At 35.0% G+C, this 21352-nt stretch overlaps 2 protein-coding genes across 4 annotated transcripts in view; both read left to right on the top strand.

Moving 5' to 3' along the window:
• Positions 1 to 854: 854 nt before the first annotated feature.
• alpha-Man-Ia (alpha-Mannosidase class I a) lies at positions 855 to 11477 on the top strand. The gene is made up of 6 exons (XM_012362337.2): positions 855 to 1052; positions 3789 to 4002; positions 5895 to 6119; positions 6419 to 6624; positions 6926 to 7120; positions 7772 to 11477. Exons 1-6 carry the CDS (start codon positions 912 to 914, stop codon positions 7892 to 7894), a joined length of 1104 nt encoding a protein of 367 aa, XP_012217760.2. The 5' UTR covers positions 855 to 911; the 3' UTR covers positions 7895 to 11477.
• Positions 11478 to 12577: 1100 nt separating this feature from the next.
• Positions 12578 to 21352, top strand: part of LOC105669417 (xaa-Pro aminopeptidase ApepP) — a 31399-nt gene continuing 22624 nt past the window's right edge. Inside the window, exon 1 of one of the 3 annotated variants that reach the window (XM_067355893.1) lies at positions 12578 to 13248. Coding sequence is in view for 2 of the 3 variants with exons in the window: in XM_012362370.2 (XP_012217793.2) it covers positions 14322 to 14421 (100 nt within the window). In the remaining variant the exon portion in view is untranslated. Of the gene's footprint in view, positions 13249 to 13620; positions 14422 to 21352 lie in introns of those variants that run through there. The other 2 variants (XM_012362370.2, XM_012362371.2) reach the window with 2 other exon arrangements.

Raw genomic sequence — 21352 nt, 5'->3', positions numbered from 1 at the left:
TGCTGCGAAATTCTCCCGGAAACGACGAAAACCAAAAAATGCAAGTGTACGCGTGATATGGAAGAAAAAAAGGGACTTTGTGCTGTTTCGCGATGCGCACTAGCACGATACGAAACCGCTAACGATCGTTCCTCTCCATTTTGCGGCTAACACCACCGAGCTTTCACATCGCGTTTCTGCATTGTGCTGCGTACATATCACATCGGGGACAAATAATTACCGATAAGCTGTCTGTTACACAACAACAAATATTTGATTAAACAGATGTCATTTTAGATAACATTTAAGTATCTAAAATACACTCTTTTTATCCTCTTTTTCCGTCTATCCAATATATAATATTTACGAAATACAATATTTGGTTGAATTTATCAAAAATACTTATATTTCATAAATATATTAAAATTATATATATGCAACTTTTATATACAATCCGTCGCCTGTTTTTTTCACATCATATTTATTATAATCTTTAGAAATCAAATTGTTGTGCACTTTGCAACTGCGAAGTGTACAACAATTTTTTAATGATGTGTTACTGTTTTTTTTTTCAATTCATAATACTAAAAAATTTCAAAAAAATATGTGTTTAATGTCCGAACGATAACCTGTTACGTTACAAACACCTATGATACATGAAATATTTACGAAATTGCATCTGTAATTATAAATTTAAAAACAGAGCATCGAAAAATATCTTGCTTCGTTAATGGACGTATGGATTATAATAAGCGATTGTACGAGAAAGTGATGGATGCGTGTACGTATGTGTGTATGCGCAACGTGTAATATATTATGAAATTTTTCCATCCGATAATAAACGATCGGCGCGGTATTAATTTGAACGTTTTGCTCCTTTTGGATTGTTTCAGAACTCCGAAATATCGCTGTTCGAGACGAATATTCGCTTCATGGGAAGCCTGCTTGCTTGTTATGCTCTCACAGGGGACGTGATGTTCCGGGATAAGGCGGCGCAGCTCGGCGAACGGATGCTGCCTGCCTTCCAGACGGAAACCGGAATTCCTCATTCCCTCATCAACCTCCATACCGGGGTAAGTGCGGCTTTTCGTTGCCATAACTCGCCAGCGTTCGCGTCAACGCACCAAAATGGGTTCGATGTACTTTGATATAAACTTGGTCCGCTTTCTTTCTTTCGAAAAAAAAACTTACTCATTTATTGGATTGTAAACAAGAAATCGCGGAAGTATCGTGAATTTATACAGGGTGCGCGCAAACTATTGAGACATATTTTAATGAAACTACTAGGGAAACTACTAGGGAAAATAAAAGGACATTTGAGAAATCAAGCCCTTTAAAAAAACTCTCCTTTTGACTTTTCCCCGTAAATTAAAGCTTGGAAGTTAAATAGAAAGAAAAACTTTCACGTGAAACAACTTTTATCACTAAGATGTTTAAAAGTTAAAAATGTTGAAAGTTACAAATTGTGGTAAAAGTTCATTAAGGAAAGATCGGTCCCAATTCAATTTTAAGCAAAGCGATCGCCCAGATGTACATCCAGAGACACACTCAAATATCGTGAATATATAGATCCCTGCATACCTAAATTACTGATTGCTGAACAAATTAATTTTTCTATAGGATCTTCTTCTCTCAAGTTAAATTTTCATGTAATTAATAAAGTTATCCTCGATATCGTTCGATATCGTTCACAGTCCACATCGGACAAACAGATAAAATCATTGAAATATTATATACAATTAAATCTTTCTGTACATCTTTTTTCTTATTATATTTTACTGCATATAATAGTGTAAAAAATATTTACATGTATCTCAATGCGGATATGTGATCAAGGAGCTGCATATTTGTATGCTTTCGTAAATCTCGTAAATTGTTATGGTTCTCGATCCAAACGATCCAATATTCGGTTAGCATGGAACACGCGGTATAAACGTAAAACACAATTACTGCTCTTGCTCTTGCATTTTGATTGTAATTTAAAAAAGCTATCCCAGGGCGTGGCGTTTTTGCTTTTACGCGCTTCTTGTCAGGTATTGCATACGGCAACGATGTTGTGCTTTAATTGAAACGATTCCATCAAGTCACGTCTGTCGAAATGGCAGCCCGCGATTAATATGCAAATTCTTAATTGGATGGATAATAAGGCCGCAAGAGGTGCGATCTTTGACTTTTCTTGAACGATATGGCCATTTGTATCTATTATTTTTCATTTGTTTCTTTATCCAATCATATCGATTATTCGATGAGATAACATTAAGCAATTATCCACAAGTTAAATAAAAAGGAAAATTTCTCATAAAAGCGATCGAATTTTAATGAAAAAAAAACTCATTTATGTTCAGCGTAAACAATTTAGATCGACGTCGATTTTATTAATATCGTGTCATAATGCACTATTTAAAAACACGTAGAATAATAGAATAAACAATTATTATACAATATAATTATAAAATTTACATAAAAATTCAATTAATAAAAAGTCATTTACAACCTCATTTATAATGCACAAGTATATAATATTGCATAAACATTTTATTTGAATTATGAGTGTTTGATTTGAAGTGTAAAGATGGAAAAAAGATTTAATTGTATATAAATTATCTCACGCGACGTAGCTATAATTTATAACTGTATATATAATTGAAAATATAATGATCCAATCTGACATGCAGTTTTATCGAAGAAATCGACATACACGCGTTTATATACACATATTCGAAAATTCGATAACGCGGAAAAGTGAGAAAAGAGAAAGAATCAGATTTAATTACGACGCGACATGTGTGCTCCGATTGACCTCACCCGCTTGACGACTTCATAATTCGTATTAGCGTTCTTAACGGACGCGACTAATTACCGGATGTTAACGTGTGCACCTTCGGCGCTCAGGCGTCATAAATTTTCCATTAATCTCGAATGCCGTGAGAGAAAGGGTGCAGAATGATGGAGAATATTTGTCGAGTCGGAAAATTTCGCATATTCCATAATTCTGTCGTAACTGATCGTTTTATTTAAATGAAACTCACGGCTTGTTTTGTCCATTCAAACGAAATACGCGATGACACTTTTTTTAACTCTTATAATTGTGTCATTGATGTATCTTTACTGACGTTTCATAATTCGCGAGTACAGAACAAAAAAAATTTTTTAAATGATAAATGGATAAAACAAATAAAGTTTATGTATTTGTTTATGTACGCATCAGTGTATCTCTGTATATTTTTTTGTTCAACCGCAAATAAATAAATAAATAAAGAATATAAAACTGCAAATACAAAGAATTGTATGACGATAATAAATACAAATATTGAACAATGTAAAACAATATATTTACAGAAAAAAATGTAATTTGACAAATCGCTGCGCGATGTATGACGTAAGAAATTTTTATGTTTTCCCTTTAACAGCAAAAGACACGTGAACCGCTGTGTCGCACACACGTTTGTCTATCTTACCGCGATGAAATTATAGCTGGCGGATTAATTGGTTGGATTAAATTATAAAGCGATTATACTTCTTCTACTCAAGCGATTTCGCGATCCTCGTTACAGTATTCATGTGATATTCGATAGACAGGTGGCCTATTCATATTTCTTTGAATTTTTCAGCTCAACAATGATTTTCGATTATCTAAAACTGCATTAAATTTCATTCGAACGTTTCTACAAAATTTCCATATTATTTCTAATATCTTGCTTCTTTTCACAAAAAATTAATATTTTTGTTCCATGTACTCTAAGTATTTGAAATATTGCCAAACTTGACCTGTGATGTATTTCAGCTAAAAAAGTGCGCTTATTTTTCAGGCTAGCAAGAATTACGGTTGGGCGAGCAGTGGCTGCAGTATTTTATCCGAAATCGGAACGATGCATCTTGAGTTTACCTACTTGAGTGATATAACGAATAATCCAGTGTTCAAGAGTAAAGTCGAGAACGTGAGAAAGGTCTTGAAGAGCTTGGAAAAACCGAAAGGTCTATATCCGAATTATATCCATCCAAGAACCGGAAAATGGGGTCAACGTAAGTGGAATCTCAGTAATTTATGTTAATCCTTTTATGTTTTGATTAATATCCAAAACATATATCTACACAGATGCGCGAACGTGATTCGCTTAGAAAATTATTCGCAAATCGTTCGATGGTAAGAAAGATATTTTGAAAATGCAAAATATACTGTAAAATTAAATCGCCTCCTTATTCACGATGTCATTCTCTTTGCGTACGCAAATATATCTGATACAACAGCAATGTTCTCGTGTTCGTCTTTGCGACCAAAAATCTCTCGAATCCAATCTTCGATCTTCAATCGAGCAATATCAAACAGATATGAATACACGCGACGGTTTGTTACTACGATTTGACATTTAATAAATTTCCGGGGCGCGCACCTTGCACGAAATATATTTTTAATCTGACGGCTATCAATTACATCGTGGAAATAGTTTTCGCATAGCCGCGAGGCAGAGAATCCTTCGATTGCTCCGTTTCTTCGCCATTTCGCATCACCTAGCGACGGCTCACGTTGCTTCGCGAGAAGATGCCCCGCCGCGACGCCATCGACGTCATAGCCGATCTTGAATATCGCATTTATCATCCTCCTGTGCCTCCGGTCCTAAATCCTCTGCGCTTGCGTACTTTCTCATTGCGCGTATGACGATATCCTCGAGAATATATATCATCCAGGAGCCGTTCAGTATCTCGCACATCCTTCTCGTGTTTTTCACGGTATCGCTCCGTGTACAATAAGTACACTGAGAAGAAAAGAAAACTGTTTAAGAACAAAACTGGCGTTCCGACGAACAAAACAGTCTCAAACAAGTACGTAGTCGATTAAACAATTTTCCTAAATAATTTGACAGCTGTTTTATCGACTTAATAATTTATTATTTTAATGTAAAATTCTTCATGGATAAAATTTATTATTGTGTCAACACTTGATTTGTTTGGCGAACTTGATACATTTATCGGAACGAGAGCAACCAGCAGTTTTGTTCATTTAAACACTTCTTTCTTTCAGTGTAACAATCTTGCTTTTTTTTACAAAAGGATGTGATACTTTCTCATTGTCTTGTTGTAAATAAAAATAAATGTTTAAGGCACAGAGTTTGTCATCTTCAAATCATAATTGACATTTGCTTAATAAAAATATTTGCTCGATTAACACTCGTGCATTTTCTCGCTACATTCTTATCAAGTTTTCGAGAAAGTTAGTGATCAAAGAGATAAAACAGAGCCATGCTTCCTTTCGTCGCAAATCTTACATAAAGTGAAAACCGTGTTCTTAGCTAGCCCAAGGCACCCAGGAATTAGCCCGGCAGAAATCAAGATCCCCTCTTTGTTTCGCCGCCCTCAAACGTGGTCGAAGTAGCCCTCTAGCGCGGATAACAAACCTCTTCTCCTTTCTGGGAAAAGATTCTTCAAACATTCCTTTATCTCATAGCGATTACCGCTGTTGTTCGTTTTCAAGCGGTATCTCTTTTAAAACAATTGAACATTCGCTTTAATCTGACAAAAAGACTTGTCCGCAAGTTTGTAATTTCACTTTGACATGAAAGCGGCAAATAAGAACGCAAATAACGCATGCACTAGAGATTTTTGAATGAAAAAATAAATCTTCTCTTATTATTTGTACTCCGAAACGTTTCTTTAATAGCTGAAATATCGATTAAATAAATACTTGACAATCTTTGCTTAAAAAAAAAATTGTTATCGTTTAGAGAATCAATAATAGTTTTTAATTCAAATATTATTTCAACACAAGATTAATCTTTAAGGATTAGAGTACCTATTGCTGAAGAGTAATAAAACAAAACGCAATGAATCTAGCTTGAAAGTTTCTCAAAAAAATGCATTGTGCATTCTCTTGAAATTTACATGAAATTTACAATAAAAATATTTCGTGGAAATTGCAGATCACATGTCGCTCGGTGGCCTCGGCGACAGTTTCTACGAGTACCTGCTCAAGGCTTGGATTCAGTCGGGCAAGGAGGACTTTGAGGCACGCCAAATGTACGACGAAGCAATAGCCGCGATAACTGAGCACATGATCAAGACATCCCCCGGCAAACTTGTGTACGTGTCGGACTTAAAATACGACAGGCTAGAGCATAAAATGGGTCACCTAGCTTGTTTCGCCGGTAAGTTTTTATATACACAGTTCTTCGTGCAATTAATCTTTTCATCATTAATCATCTGGAAGTGCGAGCGATATTAATACAATTATTTACCTCCAAATGCTCTATCAATCAAACGCTCCATTCAAGTTCATACGACACGTGAAGAAAATTATTTTATTTAACTAAAATTTTATCATCACAAGAAAACACTATTATTTTTTATATAATCATATTCCTCTGAGAAACTAGAATTTCAATGAAAGATTTATCAAGAGACCAAAAGACTTGACAATAGCGATAACGTTATATATACTTTGTAGGCGGTATGTTTGCTCTGGGCGCCAAAACTCTGGAAAATGAGTTATCTGAAAAATACATGAACACTGCCGCCGGTCTGACCAACACGTGTCACGAATCTTATGATAGAAGCGCTACGAAACTCGGTCCGGAAGCTTTCCATTTTATCGAAGGCAACGAGGCCAGAAGCCTAAAGAATGGCGAGAAATATTATATTCTGCGACCCGAGGTAAGTCTCTACTTTCATTCAAAAGCGCGCATTCGTAAGATATCTCAGCCACGCTTTTCTCACAAAAGTTTTCTTCAAACGAAGAGTGGTTTCACAATCCAAAACCCGCTTCTAGCCGCGAAGAAAAATAATTGTACTGTAATATATTAGAAAGCGAAGAATTTTATATTTATAGAAATTATATAGCTTTCTTAGTTATTAAGTAGTTTACAAATTTACAACAAACATTATGAAACGTTACTTATTTAAAAAATTTATACAATTTATGGGATGATAAAATGAAGTGTGCTATTCTCCGCAGACCTTTGAATCATACTTCGTAATGTGGCGGCTAACAAAGGACCCGAAATATCGCGAATGGGGTTGGGAGGCGGTTCAAGCACTGGAGAAACATTGTCGAGTCCCCGGAGGATTTACGGGACTTAACAATGTTTACCTGGTTGACTCGGCGAAAGACGACGTCCAACAAAGTTATTTCTTTGCTGAAACATTGAAGGTAAGTAGAAACGAAGCATCGTTTCTATTCGGCTTACGGCACTTCTCAGTAAAGACTGACTTAAACGTTTGCTATTTACACCTTCCCGACAACGCAATATCTCGCAAATTTACATTTAGTTTAACCGATTGTCATCATCCAGAACTTTTCATTTCTGTTTGGAATTTTGAATAATATAATTCTATTGTTTATCTGTAAGACATTTCGAATGAATATCTTTAGTTAACGAAGTTTCGCATTCTTTGACTTCCCACCTAACATTTAAGAAAATTATTAACATGTTTTGATATATAATACTTTAATTATTAATATCAAAAGTCTTGATATAACTATAATTATTAAATATTAAGAAAATAGGGAATTTTTATTAATACAAAATTTTATTATTTATTTATAACTTTATAATCCAATTAATGAAAACTTTTCATTCAAAATTTTAATTCAGTTTTAATTCAAAATTTAATAAGTCAACAAGTTGATGCATCTCTATGTTTCGATAATAACTTCTTTTCGCCGAAACAAATTTTGTTTAATCATCAAATTTAGATGAAAAAGGAAATGACAGAAATGATTAAACGAATAATATTATTTAAAGTTTTTTCAATGTATAATACAGAATCAATGTAAAAATATTTTTTTATCTTTTTGCAGTATCTTTATTTACTCTTCAGCGACGACGATCTCATAAGTCTGGACGACTGGGTGTTCAATTCTGAGGCTCATGTGCTTCCTATCAAGAGTAATCCTTTGTACCGCCCGGCTCCTTCTTTATAAGCCTGGCAAGTTCACGACAGTTCGGACGATATCGACAATTCTCATTCGGCAGTGATAAAATTCATAGATAACACAGCGATACACAATGGATCAAAATTATATAGCGACTGAAGGGATTTACTTTACATTGAAAAGCGAGTTTCTCGTTAATTTTGTATAACATTATGCAGATTGCAAAAGAGAAAGTTTAACTAAAAAAAGAGAAAATAATACAATTACATACATATTTGTTTTCCTATTTTTCTTCATTCACGTCATATCTCGAAAACTTTATAAAATGGATTACAAATACAAATAATTTTATAATTATCATTATGATACACTCCGATTTTGAGCCATTGTGTAGCACAATGGAATCAAGAATTAATGAGGATAAAAGAGAATTAGTCTGCCCTTCAATTCGATCGCGTGTAGAAAGCGATAGAGTTTAAATTAAAATAATTATTTTAGGTAAACAAAAGAGAGAAAATGAGAGCGAGAGAGACGAAAGAGCGCGAGGAGAATGAGAGTGAGAAAAGCAGAATTAAAATGTTAACGAACGTTATTTAAGCCACACGTTTGTAAATAGCAAAAATAAAGAGAGTGAGAATGAGAGAACGAACGAAAGAATTATTAAAATAAGAGAAAATGTTGCGAGAGTATAAATGCTTTGCCCATTTCTTTTTACAGCCGCAATGCAAAGTCTACCAATACTTAAATACGTATTCATGACGTTGTAGTTGTACATCCTTAACATTTTTAACATTCTCTAATGATCAAAGCGGAAAAGTCGATGATTCAGCCGCGTTTCTTTCTTTTTCGTGTTAATTACTCTGGAAAATGTGACTCTGCCAGAAATACGCGAAGAAACGTTATTAAGACTGGAAATCTTATCAGGTTATACCTTGGAAGAAGAACTACATTAATTAAATCAATAAACTAAATTATCAATAATATGTATATATAAATATATATGTGTTCACATATATACATATATGACAAATGTTTCTGTCAATGTTTCTTCAACATTAAGTTGACGAGTTTTTTTTTATTGCGTACGAATTCAGTGAATTGTCGTTGTTTATTGAAACTATGTGTGAACTGCTTTTATACAGCTAAATGAGGACAAGTTTCATATCAATCGATGCAAGCTTGTTTTATAACGTTAAAACTTCGAAAATAAAACTGTCAATCAATCAAAAAAATAAAAAAAAAGTAAAAAGAAGAAAAAAAACAATAAACCGAAAAAACTGTCAAACCATCGTTGTTAAAACCGCTCCGTACAAAGTTTTGTAACGCTAACGTTTCACATGCGCCTTTTTCCCGGATTTTTATCGATGTCCTTTAAAAAGATTTTGACTATCCAACAATTTTGCTATATCTCTTTTCCTTCTCAGTCTCCAAAATTTTTAACAAAAGAAAAGAGAAAAGTACATAAACCAACTGTCATTCTCACGATTGTGGTGCGAGCGTGCGTGCTTTTACGGCGGACAAACGAAATGGATAAAGAGAAAGGCCAGAGAGGATGTAAATCAAATGCACGAATGTTCGCGGCGTACAACGGCGATCATTATTGTGAGTCATCAGTATCAATCGAATGTCGTAGTTGTAAAGCAATGTATCAGCTGGTTAACTAGCAAAGTCTGTAATGAGAGATAGACCTGTATATACAGTTTACAAGAAAGTCATATTCTATACAAGGAGTGTGAAGTGTATAGAGTGGAATTGTAGAAGAAACACCATATAATTATATAGCGCTTGTACCGAATGTAAAAATTGATTCGTCCAAATCAAATTCCTCAATATTCAACGAGAAACTATCAGGAACAGCAATGTCTCAAAGACGCGCATTTTCGCAATGTTCAGGGTCGAACTTGCAGTTGTAATTACAATTATAGGAGATCTTTTCGGTAACAATAACGTTAATCATTTTTATCTGAAATGTTGGTCTCGTACAGACAATCTGATTGATCTGATTTTTGTTACGAGTCCTCGAATGAACTAGTTTTGTAAAATATTCTCCAGTAAATTTGACCCTGGTGGTATATCTTATTGAACTTCCGAACAATCAGTTAGCATCGCACTTGTCGATGATAAGAACGGGCCGGAAAGTTACTTAATGTATACATAGTGCAGTTCTCGCGTTATGTTTAATGATAAGATGAGGTTTCGAAGCAGAGTTTTCGAAATGTCGTCTCTGACAAGCGTGAGATAGAAAATATATACATAGAGAGATTTATATTATGAGATTTACACACGCGCGCGTAACATTCACATTACGTGTCCTGGATGGTAGCGAAATGGTTGGATGAGCGACTATGCATTGAATTAGCGCGTGATAATAGTCGATAATAATCATTTTTGTTTCACCATCGAATCTCTTAAGAGATTTACGCGTTCTATCGTGATGCTTGTTATACGTCAATTCGGCAAACGTTCAATGTTAAGCGGAAAGAGTTGCACCAAGTTGGCCGATATTAAGCGTCGCTGACTAAGCCTTTTCTCTCCGACTACATCATAGTCTTAACTAACCGTTGGCAGTTAAAACTATGATGTAAAGAGGGGCAAGAAACCGAAACAACAAATAATTTTTATCGTGTTATTTGCGAAAAAAAAATTGTACGCGTAAAACAGTAGCTTGTACATTCTGCGCGTAGACCATAAATTCTTCATAAGTGGATTCTCATAGATAAATCACGATCAGTTAATGATGGTGCAACTCGCTCAAGATAATTCACGAAACGATGTACAATGTCTCACCCAGTAAGATATCATAGACAAGATTCATTTTGTAATACAAAATTCATTTTGTATCACAGATAATCATCATTATTGATAATTGGAATGAAGTATCAAAAAATCAGCGAAATTTTATGGTAAACTTTCCTGTTTATTGACAATTACTTACGATAAAATAAAATCGCGGATGCTAGCATTTATATACGATATGAAAAGGCGGCTATCTTTCCACAAACCTCAATTGCACCATTAGGAAAGCTCACCATAAAATCTCATAAACTTCCGATTTCCATTGAAAATACACAAATAGAGTAAACCCTAGGCCGTGTGTATGTAACAATAGCGATAACGGCATTGAAATAACTGTGTGGATAACAGTGTTCAGTAACACTGATGTCCACCAATGATGATAGTAATAATGATAGCCTATACATACATCTGTGAATAGATATTTAATAATTTATTGTTAACTAGAGTATTTTACTTGGACTACACTTCACTGAATGGGGTTTTGGGTACAATAATCTTTTCTTACGGCAATGGCCGCGACGGCGCTTACAGTTTGTTTATTTAGAGAGGTGATGATGCGAGAGAACGGAAGAGAACAAAAACTAAACCTTAGCTTTACTCGCCTGATCTTTGTACGATGTGAGCGAGAACTGCGCGCCACAAAAGAAATATACATAATATATATAACGTTGGAGAAGAAATATGTCACATAAAGTTTTGACGGATGCAAACTAAACATGTAAATATACAGTACACAATCTAGTGATAACGGGGTTTTACTTTTAACAGCTTTACGTGATTATTACTTTGTCATGATCAGTGAAATAAATAAATATTGATAATACGTTATATTGCATATACTGTGCACTTTTTAAACCCTTCTAAATCTTATTTTAGTTTCAGAAATGACAAGATTCATCGTGTGCCGCGGCGTGAATTTTCCACACTGCGATAAATGCAAGCGAGATAAATGTTTTGCATAATTATGCAAGTATTATTATTATAATTATTATAATGAAGGAATTCACTCACCGGTCGTTGTACCCTATCTAAGTACGCTCTTAGCTGTACCTAAAGAAATTAATGTATATTTTAGTTATAATGAAATATTATACATTGTGTGTTTAATTATTATGTAATTATTTCTATTTTAATCAAAATATAAATTGTGTAAATAATTATTTCAAAATATTAATGAATACTTAATAAATATTTTTAAATATCTTAATAAATATTTAATAAGTATAAGATGCAACTGTTTATATTTATACTATTGCATATATGTATATATTTCAATAATGAAGATAATAATGAACAAATAATTGTACGCACTAGCTAGGGTATTGAAGTCTGCTCCGTTTGTTGCAGATTTTGCTTCAGTTATTCCATATCATCTCTGAAGCAAATCCAAAGATCCTTACATTTTTCTCATCAGAAAGTTGACACTTTACTTCACTTCACTTCTATATATTTCACTTGTAAAAGAAACTTTTGTTTTCACTTGTAAGAATCACATGTCGCACATACACAAAACAATAACCGTGTTTTACTCAATTTAATTTTGACGAACTGATACTATTCAGCATGCTACAAATGAAAAATACACTCCAGTAATCGCTCGTCACTTTAATCGACACTTCCGATACAAAATTGCATTTGTTACACGTTTACCGAGTAAAATACACGATTGGTCACCTAACGTTTGCGTTCTCCATTTTAAGTGTACGCCAAGTGAAGTGAAATGCGTGCGAATTATCGATGTATCGATATATCGATTTTTCTCTATGCGATCGATATATCGATTTTATCTAGCTGCTATTAGTGCTACCCAGTGCTGCCAGATTGCAGATGCGGCTCACTGCACGATTCACACGAAATGATCAAGAACCCGCGTACATAATGCATACATGTTTATGTGTATAAAACGCTCTGCATTCTGCGTGTACCGCGTCTACATTCAGACATTATAATTGTCATGATAGTCTGATGTTATGCCGCGTCTCCTCGGAGTTTGAGTAACGGACTTCTCGATAAATTGTCTATTTTTCTCATTAAAAATGCCTAATAAGTGTAAATTTTTTGTCGGGAGTGCCGATAAAAGTAATGGGCGATTACCGGAATGCATTTATTTACCGCAAATGTTCGCATTTCGACGATCGCTACACCTTGGATCGAAGTATATAGGTTATACACACACACACACAAATCCCAATGTTATAAATATTCACAGACGCGCGGTATTTTTGTTGTGTAGCATGTTGTAAATTTCTATTCGCTAGAATTAAAGCGAATGGAACATAATTGTGTTGTGCACCGCGGCGTTCGTATCTCGCCACATCCATATGACCGCCAAGGTCATTTTTATTTATTTTGCTCACTTTGAGTTCAGAGTCAATCGTGTACATAAAACCGCGTTGCGGTAAAATTTTTGCAACATAAATCTATCCTCGCGTAAATAAAGAATGCGGATCAATCTTCGTTTAGCAGTGCGTTTAACTAACAAAAGTTCGTGTTTCAAATATTTATTCTTCACTGGAATTGGAACAGTTCTAAAGCAGAAGCAGCGAATGAAGCAATCTATCCTGTGTACTTTGTGAGCAATCTATCCTCAATATCCTGTGTGCCTTGTGAGTACAATTACTTATTTATCATATAAATAGCTATACGATTTTGTGATGACATACATACCCAATTACAATTGCAATCAAATTGTAATATTTTTTTTTTTTATTTTTGTCTTTATTTTCTCATTTTCCTTTTTGCACTATTCTGCAGTTTAATATTTGTCTGACTACGTGAAGAACACATTAAAGTAATTTATTATAAAAACATTTCATTTGGTTATTAATTTATTGAATATTGCCACGAATGTTTTCATATCTCATGCGAACAATAATAAGTTAAATATTCTACAAATTCTTGAAAAATTTTGAGCTATTTGCTTTTAATTTACGAAAAAAGTTCTCTATATCACTGAATTACGTGACACGCTTGATCAGTACACACGTTTCGCGCCGCATTCCCGATTTCTACTTCACGTGGTGATACCACGACTATACAAAAATATCGTAAATTTTCAACGAGGCACTCCCACCTTCGGCAACCGATGTCTTTGTAGGAGGTAGTCTAGCGAGAAGAAGTGGAGGAGGATGGGAGAAACAGAGAATTAGAGTTAGCACGAGATCAGTCTCCCTCGTGTCGCGCTTTCAATAGCGTTCACACCAAGTGACCGCAGCGCGGATAACATTTGGCCGCAAATGTTTTTAAACTCGTCGTTCCACGCAGATTTCCGATTTCTCATTCTCTGTCGAGGGATCTCGCGCACGATCGCGCTCAACAAAACGAGAGCGCAAAACGTTTCCCGCGCAAAATCAAACTTTGTACAGAGTGGACAGAATAAATATTACAGCGATTTAATTTGATCAACGAAATATTTGAAAAAAAGGAAAGTTCGCGGGACAAATTACGTTAGCGAGAGCCGTTCACGGTTTCGTCGACTAAGCGTCTTCCAGCACAAAACAGCTGATATCAACAAGACCGAAAGAGTACCATTGCTCTCGGTGCTGGAACAGAGTCTTCTCCATCGTTCTCCAGTGCCCTTCTTGAGTACAGCCGGTGCTATTATTGCAGTGCGCTCTAAATATAGATAAGAACGTGTGCTTGACGTAAATCATTTCTCCGTTCTTTTTATCCCGATTTTATGTGCCGTCGAGATCGAGGTTTACACGCTGACACTATCGGCTGTTTTCGCAACATGAAGAAGCTCATCTTTCGAATTCTCCTTGCATTTTGCGCTCTGGGTGAGTCTTCATTAACGATTTCCTCGAATCATTGCAACAATAGCTTCCGTTCTAATTAGCCGATAAATATTTCCCCCTGAATTGAACTTTTAACTATGTGATAGGAAGAAATTAGTAAACAGTGATCAACATTATTCGATGTTTCATCGACGTTATTTTGACGTTAGCGTGTAAAGAATACTAATCAATTTTAACCTGCGAACAAATTTAGCAGCCGACGCTTCTTTCTCGACGAGAGTTATTGATAGGTACATTTTCGAATTCCAAGTACAACGCCAACGAAAACATTTGCTAAACATACAACATTTAAAATTGAACGCATGCAATAAGAAAATGAGATAATATATTACATTATATTTTTAAATTATTTTATTTGTATCTTAATGATTGATCTATCATCTTTCATCTATTACACAGATGGGAATTAATTGCAACTTTCGGTTCGATTTTCTGATTGACGTCTACTCTTTGCCGCTCACATTCTAGTAAGGAGTCACCAAACGCGCTAACAACGCCCGTAACTAAGGTGCGCGATACTCACCCTCAGGAATGTCCATATCACAAGTGCAACAAGATAATAAATATGAGACAATAGATTTCCACATCATCTATGAGGTACTATTATTAACGCGTTCTTCAACAATAGTGCCTCATAGGTGATGTGGAAATCTATATTTATCCCATATTTATTATCTTGTTGCATTTGTGATATGGACATTTCTGAAACTGAATACCTTAGTTATAAGCGTTGTTAGCGCGTTTGTTGACTCGTTGTTAGCATGCGAGCAGCAAGGAGGAGGCAAGAGGCGTCAATCAGAAAATCAAGCCGAAAGTTGCAACTAATTCCCATCTCTGATCTATGAATCTTATATGCACGATCTATCGCGTGGCATCAAAGTAATCGAATTATCATTGATAGAACTTGACGTAACTCGTATATAAACGTGATTACTGAGACTGTTAATTGGCAATTAGATAACACCGCGATGAAAAAATGGTATAATAGTAGAAAATGATATAATGATAATAGTAACAATAAGGATAACAATCATTGTGTTAGCGTATTCAACGTAATTCCTGAAATAGCACGAGTTTCACTTCCTGAGAACTTTGCAGATACCAAAGATATCGTGCCGTTGCTAGTTACGTTTCTTCACACGTAGGTGATTGTCTTTGTTTGCAAATGGATAGTGTCTCACGAACAAATAGAATTCTTTACCCCTTTTGAATAAAATATAAATCAGGCAACCTACGCGCCGCTAAAATAAAATGGATTCCTTCAATTTCCTGCCGGAATAAGCAGTGTAGCTTACAGTTAGTTTGTGCTTTTAACTATCGATTAAAGTCTCCCTCTTAATCAAAACAAAGTTTAGTCGACAACTCTTCTTTTTAAAATTCTCCTTTTACAGAATAAATGTAATGTGATAAATATAATCTTAAAGAAATATAAAAAAATATTAATAAATAAGTAAAGAGCAATATAAATCAGAAACACGAATGCTGGAACACAAAAAATATCATAAATTAACACACAAATTATAAAATTTTTTGGAATATTTTTTTTAAATATTCTATAAAATTTGTAATTTTTATGTATTCATTTATAATACATCTTTTGCTTGCATCCCAGCATCCGCGCTTCTGATTCTTATTGCCTCTTTTATTATTCGTTCTTGAAGAACCACATGAATATTAATACTGCTCAGCGATCTTATAAAATGCAATTCGGACATTAAAAAATGAAATTAGGATCAGATTGACACGCTACAAGCGTTTTGTACAAAACAATATGTTTGCGTTCGTTTCAACCATGGCCGGAGATTATTAGCGAGTTAAATTCAGTGTCATATCCTCTACGAGTGTCATAAACGGTAGTAACACTCCCTAGCTTCCTTCGAGGCCAATATAATAATCCGTCATGATCATATCGTTTAACAGCGTTGTTATTGTTTTACCTTCCGCATAACAAAATTACTATCAAACAATAGTGTCCTTTACATAATTTACACTTCGTATTAACAGTATGAATAATTTATCAGCTATGATGACTTTTGACTTTACGATACAATGCATAAAAGTGAACACTGTAATGTGATTGTTTTATATTGTAGTAAAATTCCATAAATACAAATAAAATTAGCAAACACCAGTATAACGAAAAGCATACAATTTGCAAAAATGTCGTGTGTATTTATCTCGTGACGCTGGCTTATATTTATACACGTCTCCGTCATCTATCTAGAAAAAGCTTTTCCAACGAAGCACAGATAACGTCATCATTACCGAAATTTGCGCTTTTAAATAAAACGTGACACATCGAGATTGACAAAATTTCTAAAAAATTAATCAAATATTTTAGCAATAAAATTGTTTTACAATACCTTATAAAAGAGAATAAATACCTTTCTTTAGGTAGAATGTCCCGAAAAAAATCACAATAACTATATCGCGACGCGAATTTTACAGACAGAACTCTCACGGCTCACAACGATAGTTTGTTAACTGCCCTGTGAAATTCAGGTCGAAATATCGAGTGTCGCTTTTGGAACGGTATCCAAAGGTTTAATTTCGTCAGCGTCGATATACGACACACATGCGTGAATAAATTCGGTTGCGCGAATTTCTTCGCGTAGCGTAATAATACGCGCGTCTCTGGTATATCGTAATAAACACTGGAATCTAGCTCTGATCGTGCGGTGAATGCACCCCAGAAGAGACTCAGGTTGGCCTATAAATAACGGAAGTTTGTGGTCTTGCCGGCGCTTGAAGTTTAGCCGTCGAAATAGTCGGGTCAGCCGTAAACCAATCATCCGTCACCCGTAATCTTTTCTATATTTTACGCGCCAGTGAAATAATTATTTAACTTATTAGTTCGTTGTCTCTGAGCAAAAGTTAATTTTAATGTAATTTTTGTTTAATATCGTAAAGCAAATCAAACTGTCAAGTCGACAAAGCTCGGGTTGTTAATAATCGCTCAACCATGTTTCCAGTTTAATTAAAGTTACACAGTGATGGCTTTGTGTTTCGATGAAAGCACGGAATTTAATCATTACTAGGTTGACTTCGTCATTATAATCGTGTATTTAACTAAATTAAAACCAGGCGTCATATCGCCTGCGATTTTCCACGATCTTTGAATACTTGGTACGATTTTCAATCGCACGAGTACGATCGTGTACAAAGTTTCCTCTCAATTGATTCCGAGAAAAGCGCGAGCGATGCTCGATGTTTCGCAAGTTGGAACAGAAGTTGATGCGGTCGTCGATACTCCCGGATGCTGATTACGAAGTAACAATTTCGTCTCGTTGGTTCAACGGAAACTGTTTACGCGCGCAGATACTTCGCTCCAGAGTACGATGGTAGTCGCTTTATTACGAACCAGTTGCAAACTCGAGCCAACTATGCGTAGTCGACATACCAGAGATTCCTTTACAAACGCGAACGTCGATAATTTCGACGCTTTTCGGCGTCCCTAAATTACGCTTGTAAATTCTGTTCCTCGGAGCCGAAATCCAACTTGAGTTCTCTCCATTTTATTTGGAAAAAGAAAGAAATTTTATTATATTATTTAATTTATTTTTATATTATTCACATTTTTTATTTTCTGTTCATATTAAGAGGTTTATTAATCCTTCGCGTTGCTATAGACTTTCTTTCTGAAAATCACACACAGTAGAATTTTTTTAAACAAATTACTTATTAATTGATATCATAATATGTTAGCGTATACAATTAACGATAATATAAAAATATAAGTCAAAGATATATGTCACTAATCGCTTAAAATACAATAAACATAACTATTAATAGACACCCGCGTATGGTATGGTATTTTAGGATTATATGAGAGGGTGTGAGAGAGGGGGGGAGGGAGAGAACCATAGTGGTGTAAGTCAAGTGTTTTTAAAATTAACTGAGTGCATAAATGTAATCTATACATTGTATAGATCAGAGATGGACGTCTATCAAGTTGGCAGAACAAGATTGTCGAAATTAAAAAACAATAACATAAGAATTAGGTGCTTTTTAGGTGCTAATTAGGTGCCCTATTTAAAAATTAGGTGCTCTTCCCGTTTTCCGGAAATTTAAATTATGCAGTTGTACTGTCAGTTTAACGTAAGCTAGCAGCGCACCCAACTAATATCGCTAAAAGAAGAACCCAAAATAAACCAAAAGAGTTCAATAATTAGGTGCTTTTTAAGTGCTTTTGAATGACAAAGCTCACGGAGTCGTACCTCCACCCCTTCGTCCAAAAACAGCCCTCAACGATATTGGTACCAAGAGAAAAGTGCTATAAATAATTGGAATAAAAAATTAATTCATATACAAAAAATAGGTATTAATTAAGTGCTTTATAAATATGCCACTAGCGAATAAAGTGCTCTACCCCTTAGTCAAAAATCCACCCTTGAGGTTGGCTAAGAGTGAAGTACTTTAAATAATGGCATAAAAAATTTATAAAATACGCAATAACTACGCGAGAATTAGGTGCTTTTGAGATATACCACTCGCGAATTAAATGCTCCAATCTTTAGTTGAAAACCCACACCACAGTATGCTCCTCATACTAGCTTACAAAATTAATGTAATCAAAATAAAAAACCATTAAAAAACATTTTTGATTTAAAAAAATTCAAAAGTCTCGTTCAAACATTTTTTCTACCTATCCACATTTCTTCTCACCTTTATATGAATCTCATGAAGTTAGAGAAAATCTACATCGTGAATTTTTTTAAATCAAAAATGTTTTTTAATGGTTTTTTATTTTGAAGGCTTATCTATCATTTCTTGTCATAAAACCCTAACCATTAAACCCTTAAAAATATTAGTAAACTTAAGGTTGGAGCACTTAATTCGCGAGTGGTATATCTTAAAAGCACCTAATTCACGCGTAGTTATTGCGTATTTTATAAATTTTTTATGCCATTATTTAAAGTACTTCTCTCTTAGCATCACCAGCCTCAAGGGTGGATTTTTGACTAAGGGGTGGAGCACTTTATTCGCTGGTGGTATATTTATAAAGCACTTAATTAATACCTATTTTTTGTATATGAATTAATTTTTTATTCCAATTATTTATAGCACTTTTCTCTTGGTACCAATATCGTTGAGGGCTGTTTTTGGACGAAGGGGTGGAGGTACGACTCCGTGAGCTTTGTCATTCAAAAGCACTTAAAAAGCACCTAATTATTGAATCCTTTTGGTTTATTTTGGGTTCTTCCTTCAGCGATATTAGTTGAGTGCGCTGCTAGCTTACGTTAAGCTGGCAGTACAACTGCATAATTTAAATTTCTGGAAAACAAGAAGAGCACCTAATTTTTAAATAGGGCACCTAATTAGCACCTAAAAAGCACCTAATTCTTATGTTATTGTTTTTTAATTTCGACAACCTTGTTCTGCCAACTTGATAGACGTCAGAGATGGGAATTAATTGCAACTTTCGGCTCAATTTTCTGATTGACGCCTCCTGTCTTTTCCTTGCTCGCATGCTAACAACAAGTCACCAAACGCGCTAACAACGCTCATAACCAAAGTGCGCGATACTCAGCCTCAGTCCATATCACAAATGCAACAAGATAATAAATATGGGATAAATATAGATTTCCACATCACCTGAGATACTATTGTTGAAGAACGCGTTAATAATTGTTTCATATTTATTATCTTGTTGCATTTGTGTTATGGACATTCCTGAAGCTGAGTATCGCGCACCTTAGTTGTTAGCGTGTTTGGTGACTCGTTACTAGAATGCGAGCGGCAAGGAGGGGACAGCGGGCGTCAATCAAAAAATCGAGCCGAAAGTTGCAACTAATTTCCATCTCTGGTATAGATTACACCCCCTCATATATCGAAAGTCAAAACATAAACATACGCGACATGATGTGTCTTTATTAATTTTGTTATATAAATATTCTTTGATTAGCATATTTACTGTCAGATTTTTTTAGGGAGAGAAGAGAAGAATTTCACAGTAGAAGATCAAAAATATTAATATCTTATTTTTTTATCTAATAAATCTAATAATCTAATAATCTAAATAATCTAATTTATCTAATAAATCTAATTATTAAATATTTTTTTTATCTTTTAAAGAGAAGAAAAAATTAAAGGGCGCGCAAAAAGCGAAATGTGGGCAGTGCTACAATGACGTTAATTCTGAAGAAATGAATCATATTTGTCTCAAATATTTTGAGATGTTCCTAGCGTTGCTGATGACGTTTCTATAACTAGCAGATGGTGATTTTATCAATCACAGATCTCTACGCGTTTGCTAATTATTTGAAAATTTATCTTGGAACAACTGGTCGGGCAAATTTACTTACAGTTTAATAAAATTTAGATCTCACTCGCGCGCAGGAGCAACAAGACGCAGTGTCCGCTCTTCTCGTAAATGCGCTTTTCGTTGCTCGACGTTTACCGTCCGCCGTCCGCTATTCTCCACTCACCGTGTGGCCCGGTTTTATGTTAATGAGTGGCAAATTATCGGAAAAGAGGCTGCCTGATGTAGCAGGCTACCATACTACGATGGAGGTTGGCAGGACCTCTCACTCTCTCCCTCCCTCCGGCTTTCCCCGCTCTCCGTCTCTCGCAATCGCATCGGTACTTTTGTCTCTTTTCGCTGCGTAATGCTATCTCGCTCGGAATCCAATGAGCGCGTCCACATTCGTTGGACGCGCTTATGGTTATCGTAGAACGTGTCGCACGTAACGCGTACACCGCGAAACGACATCGACCATCGGCGATCAATGCGAAATCGACGAGCTCTGCGGTCCTGATCGAATGACTTCCTCTTTCTGCTCGCCCGCTTCTCCGGGGCTCCTATTCTTCCGTTATAGCATATCGGATTGAATTAGGGCAAATACCGCATTCTATATAATATGTACACACATATCATCTCTATATGTATATTATTATGTATATATTTTAGAAA

This window comes from Linepithema humile, chromosome 5, assembly GCF_040581485.1.
Source record: "Linepithema humile isolate Giens D197 chromosome 5, Lhum_UNIL_v1.0, whole genome shotgun sequence".
NCBI lineage: Eukaryota > Metazoa > Arthropoda > Insecta > Hymenoptera > Formicidae > Linepithema > Linepithema humile.
This window is presented reverse-complemented; position numbering and strand designations above follow the sequence as displayed.

Coding starts and splice junctions, on each gene's coding strand:
- alpha-Man-Ia (XM_012362337.2), top strand. CDS start 912: ATGGGAAGCCTGCTTGCTTGTTATGCTCTCACAGGGGACGTGATGTTC. Junction 1,053..3,788: donor TCATCAACCTCCATACCGGG/GTAAGTGCGGCT, acceptor CTTATTTTTCAG/GCTAGCAAGAATTACGGTTG. Junction 4,003..5,894: donor AACCGGAAAATGGGGTCAAC/GTAAGTGGAATC, acceptor TGGAAATTGCAG/ATCACATGTCGCTCGGTGGC.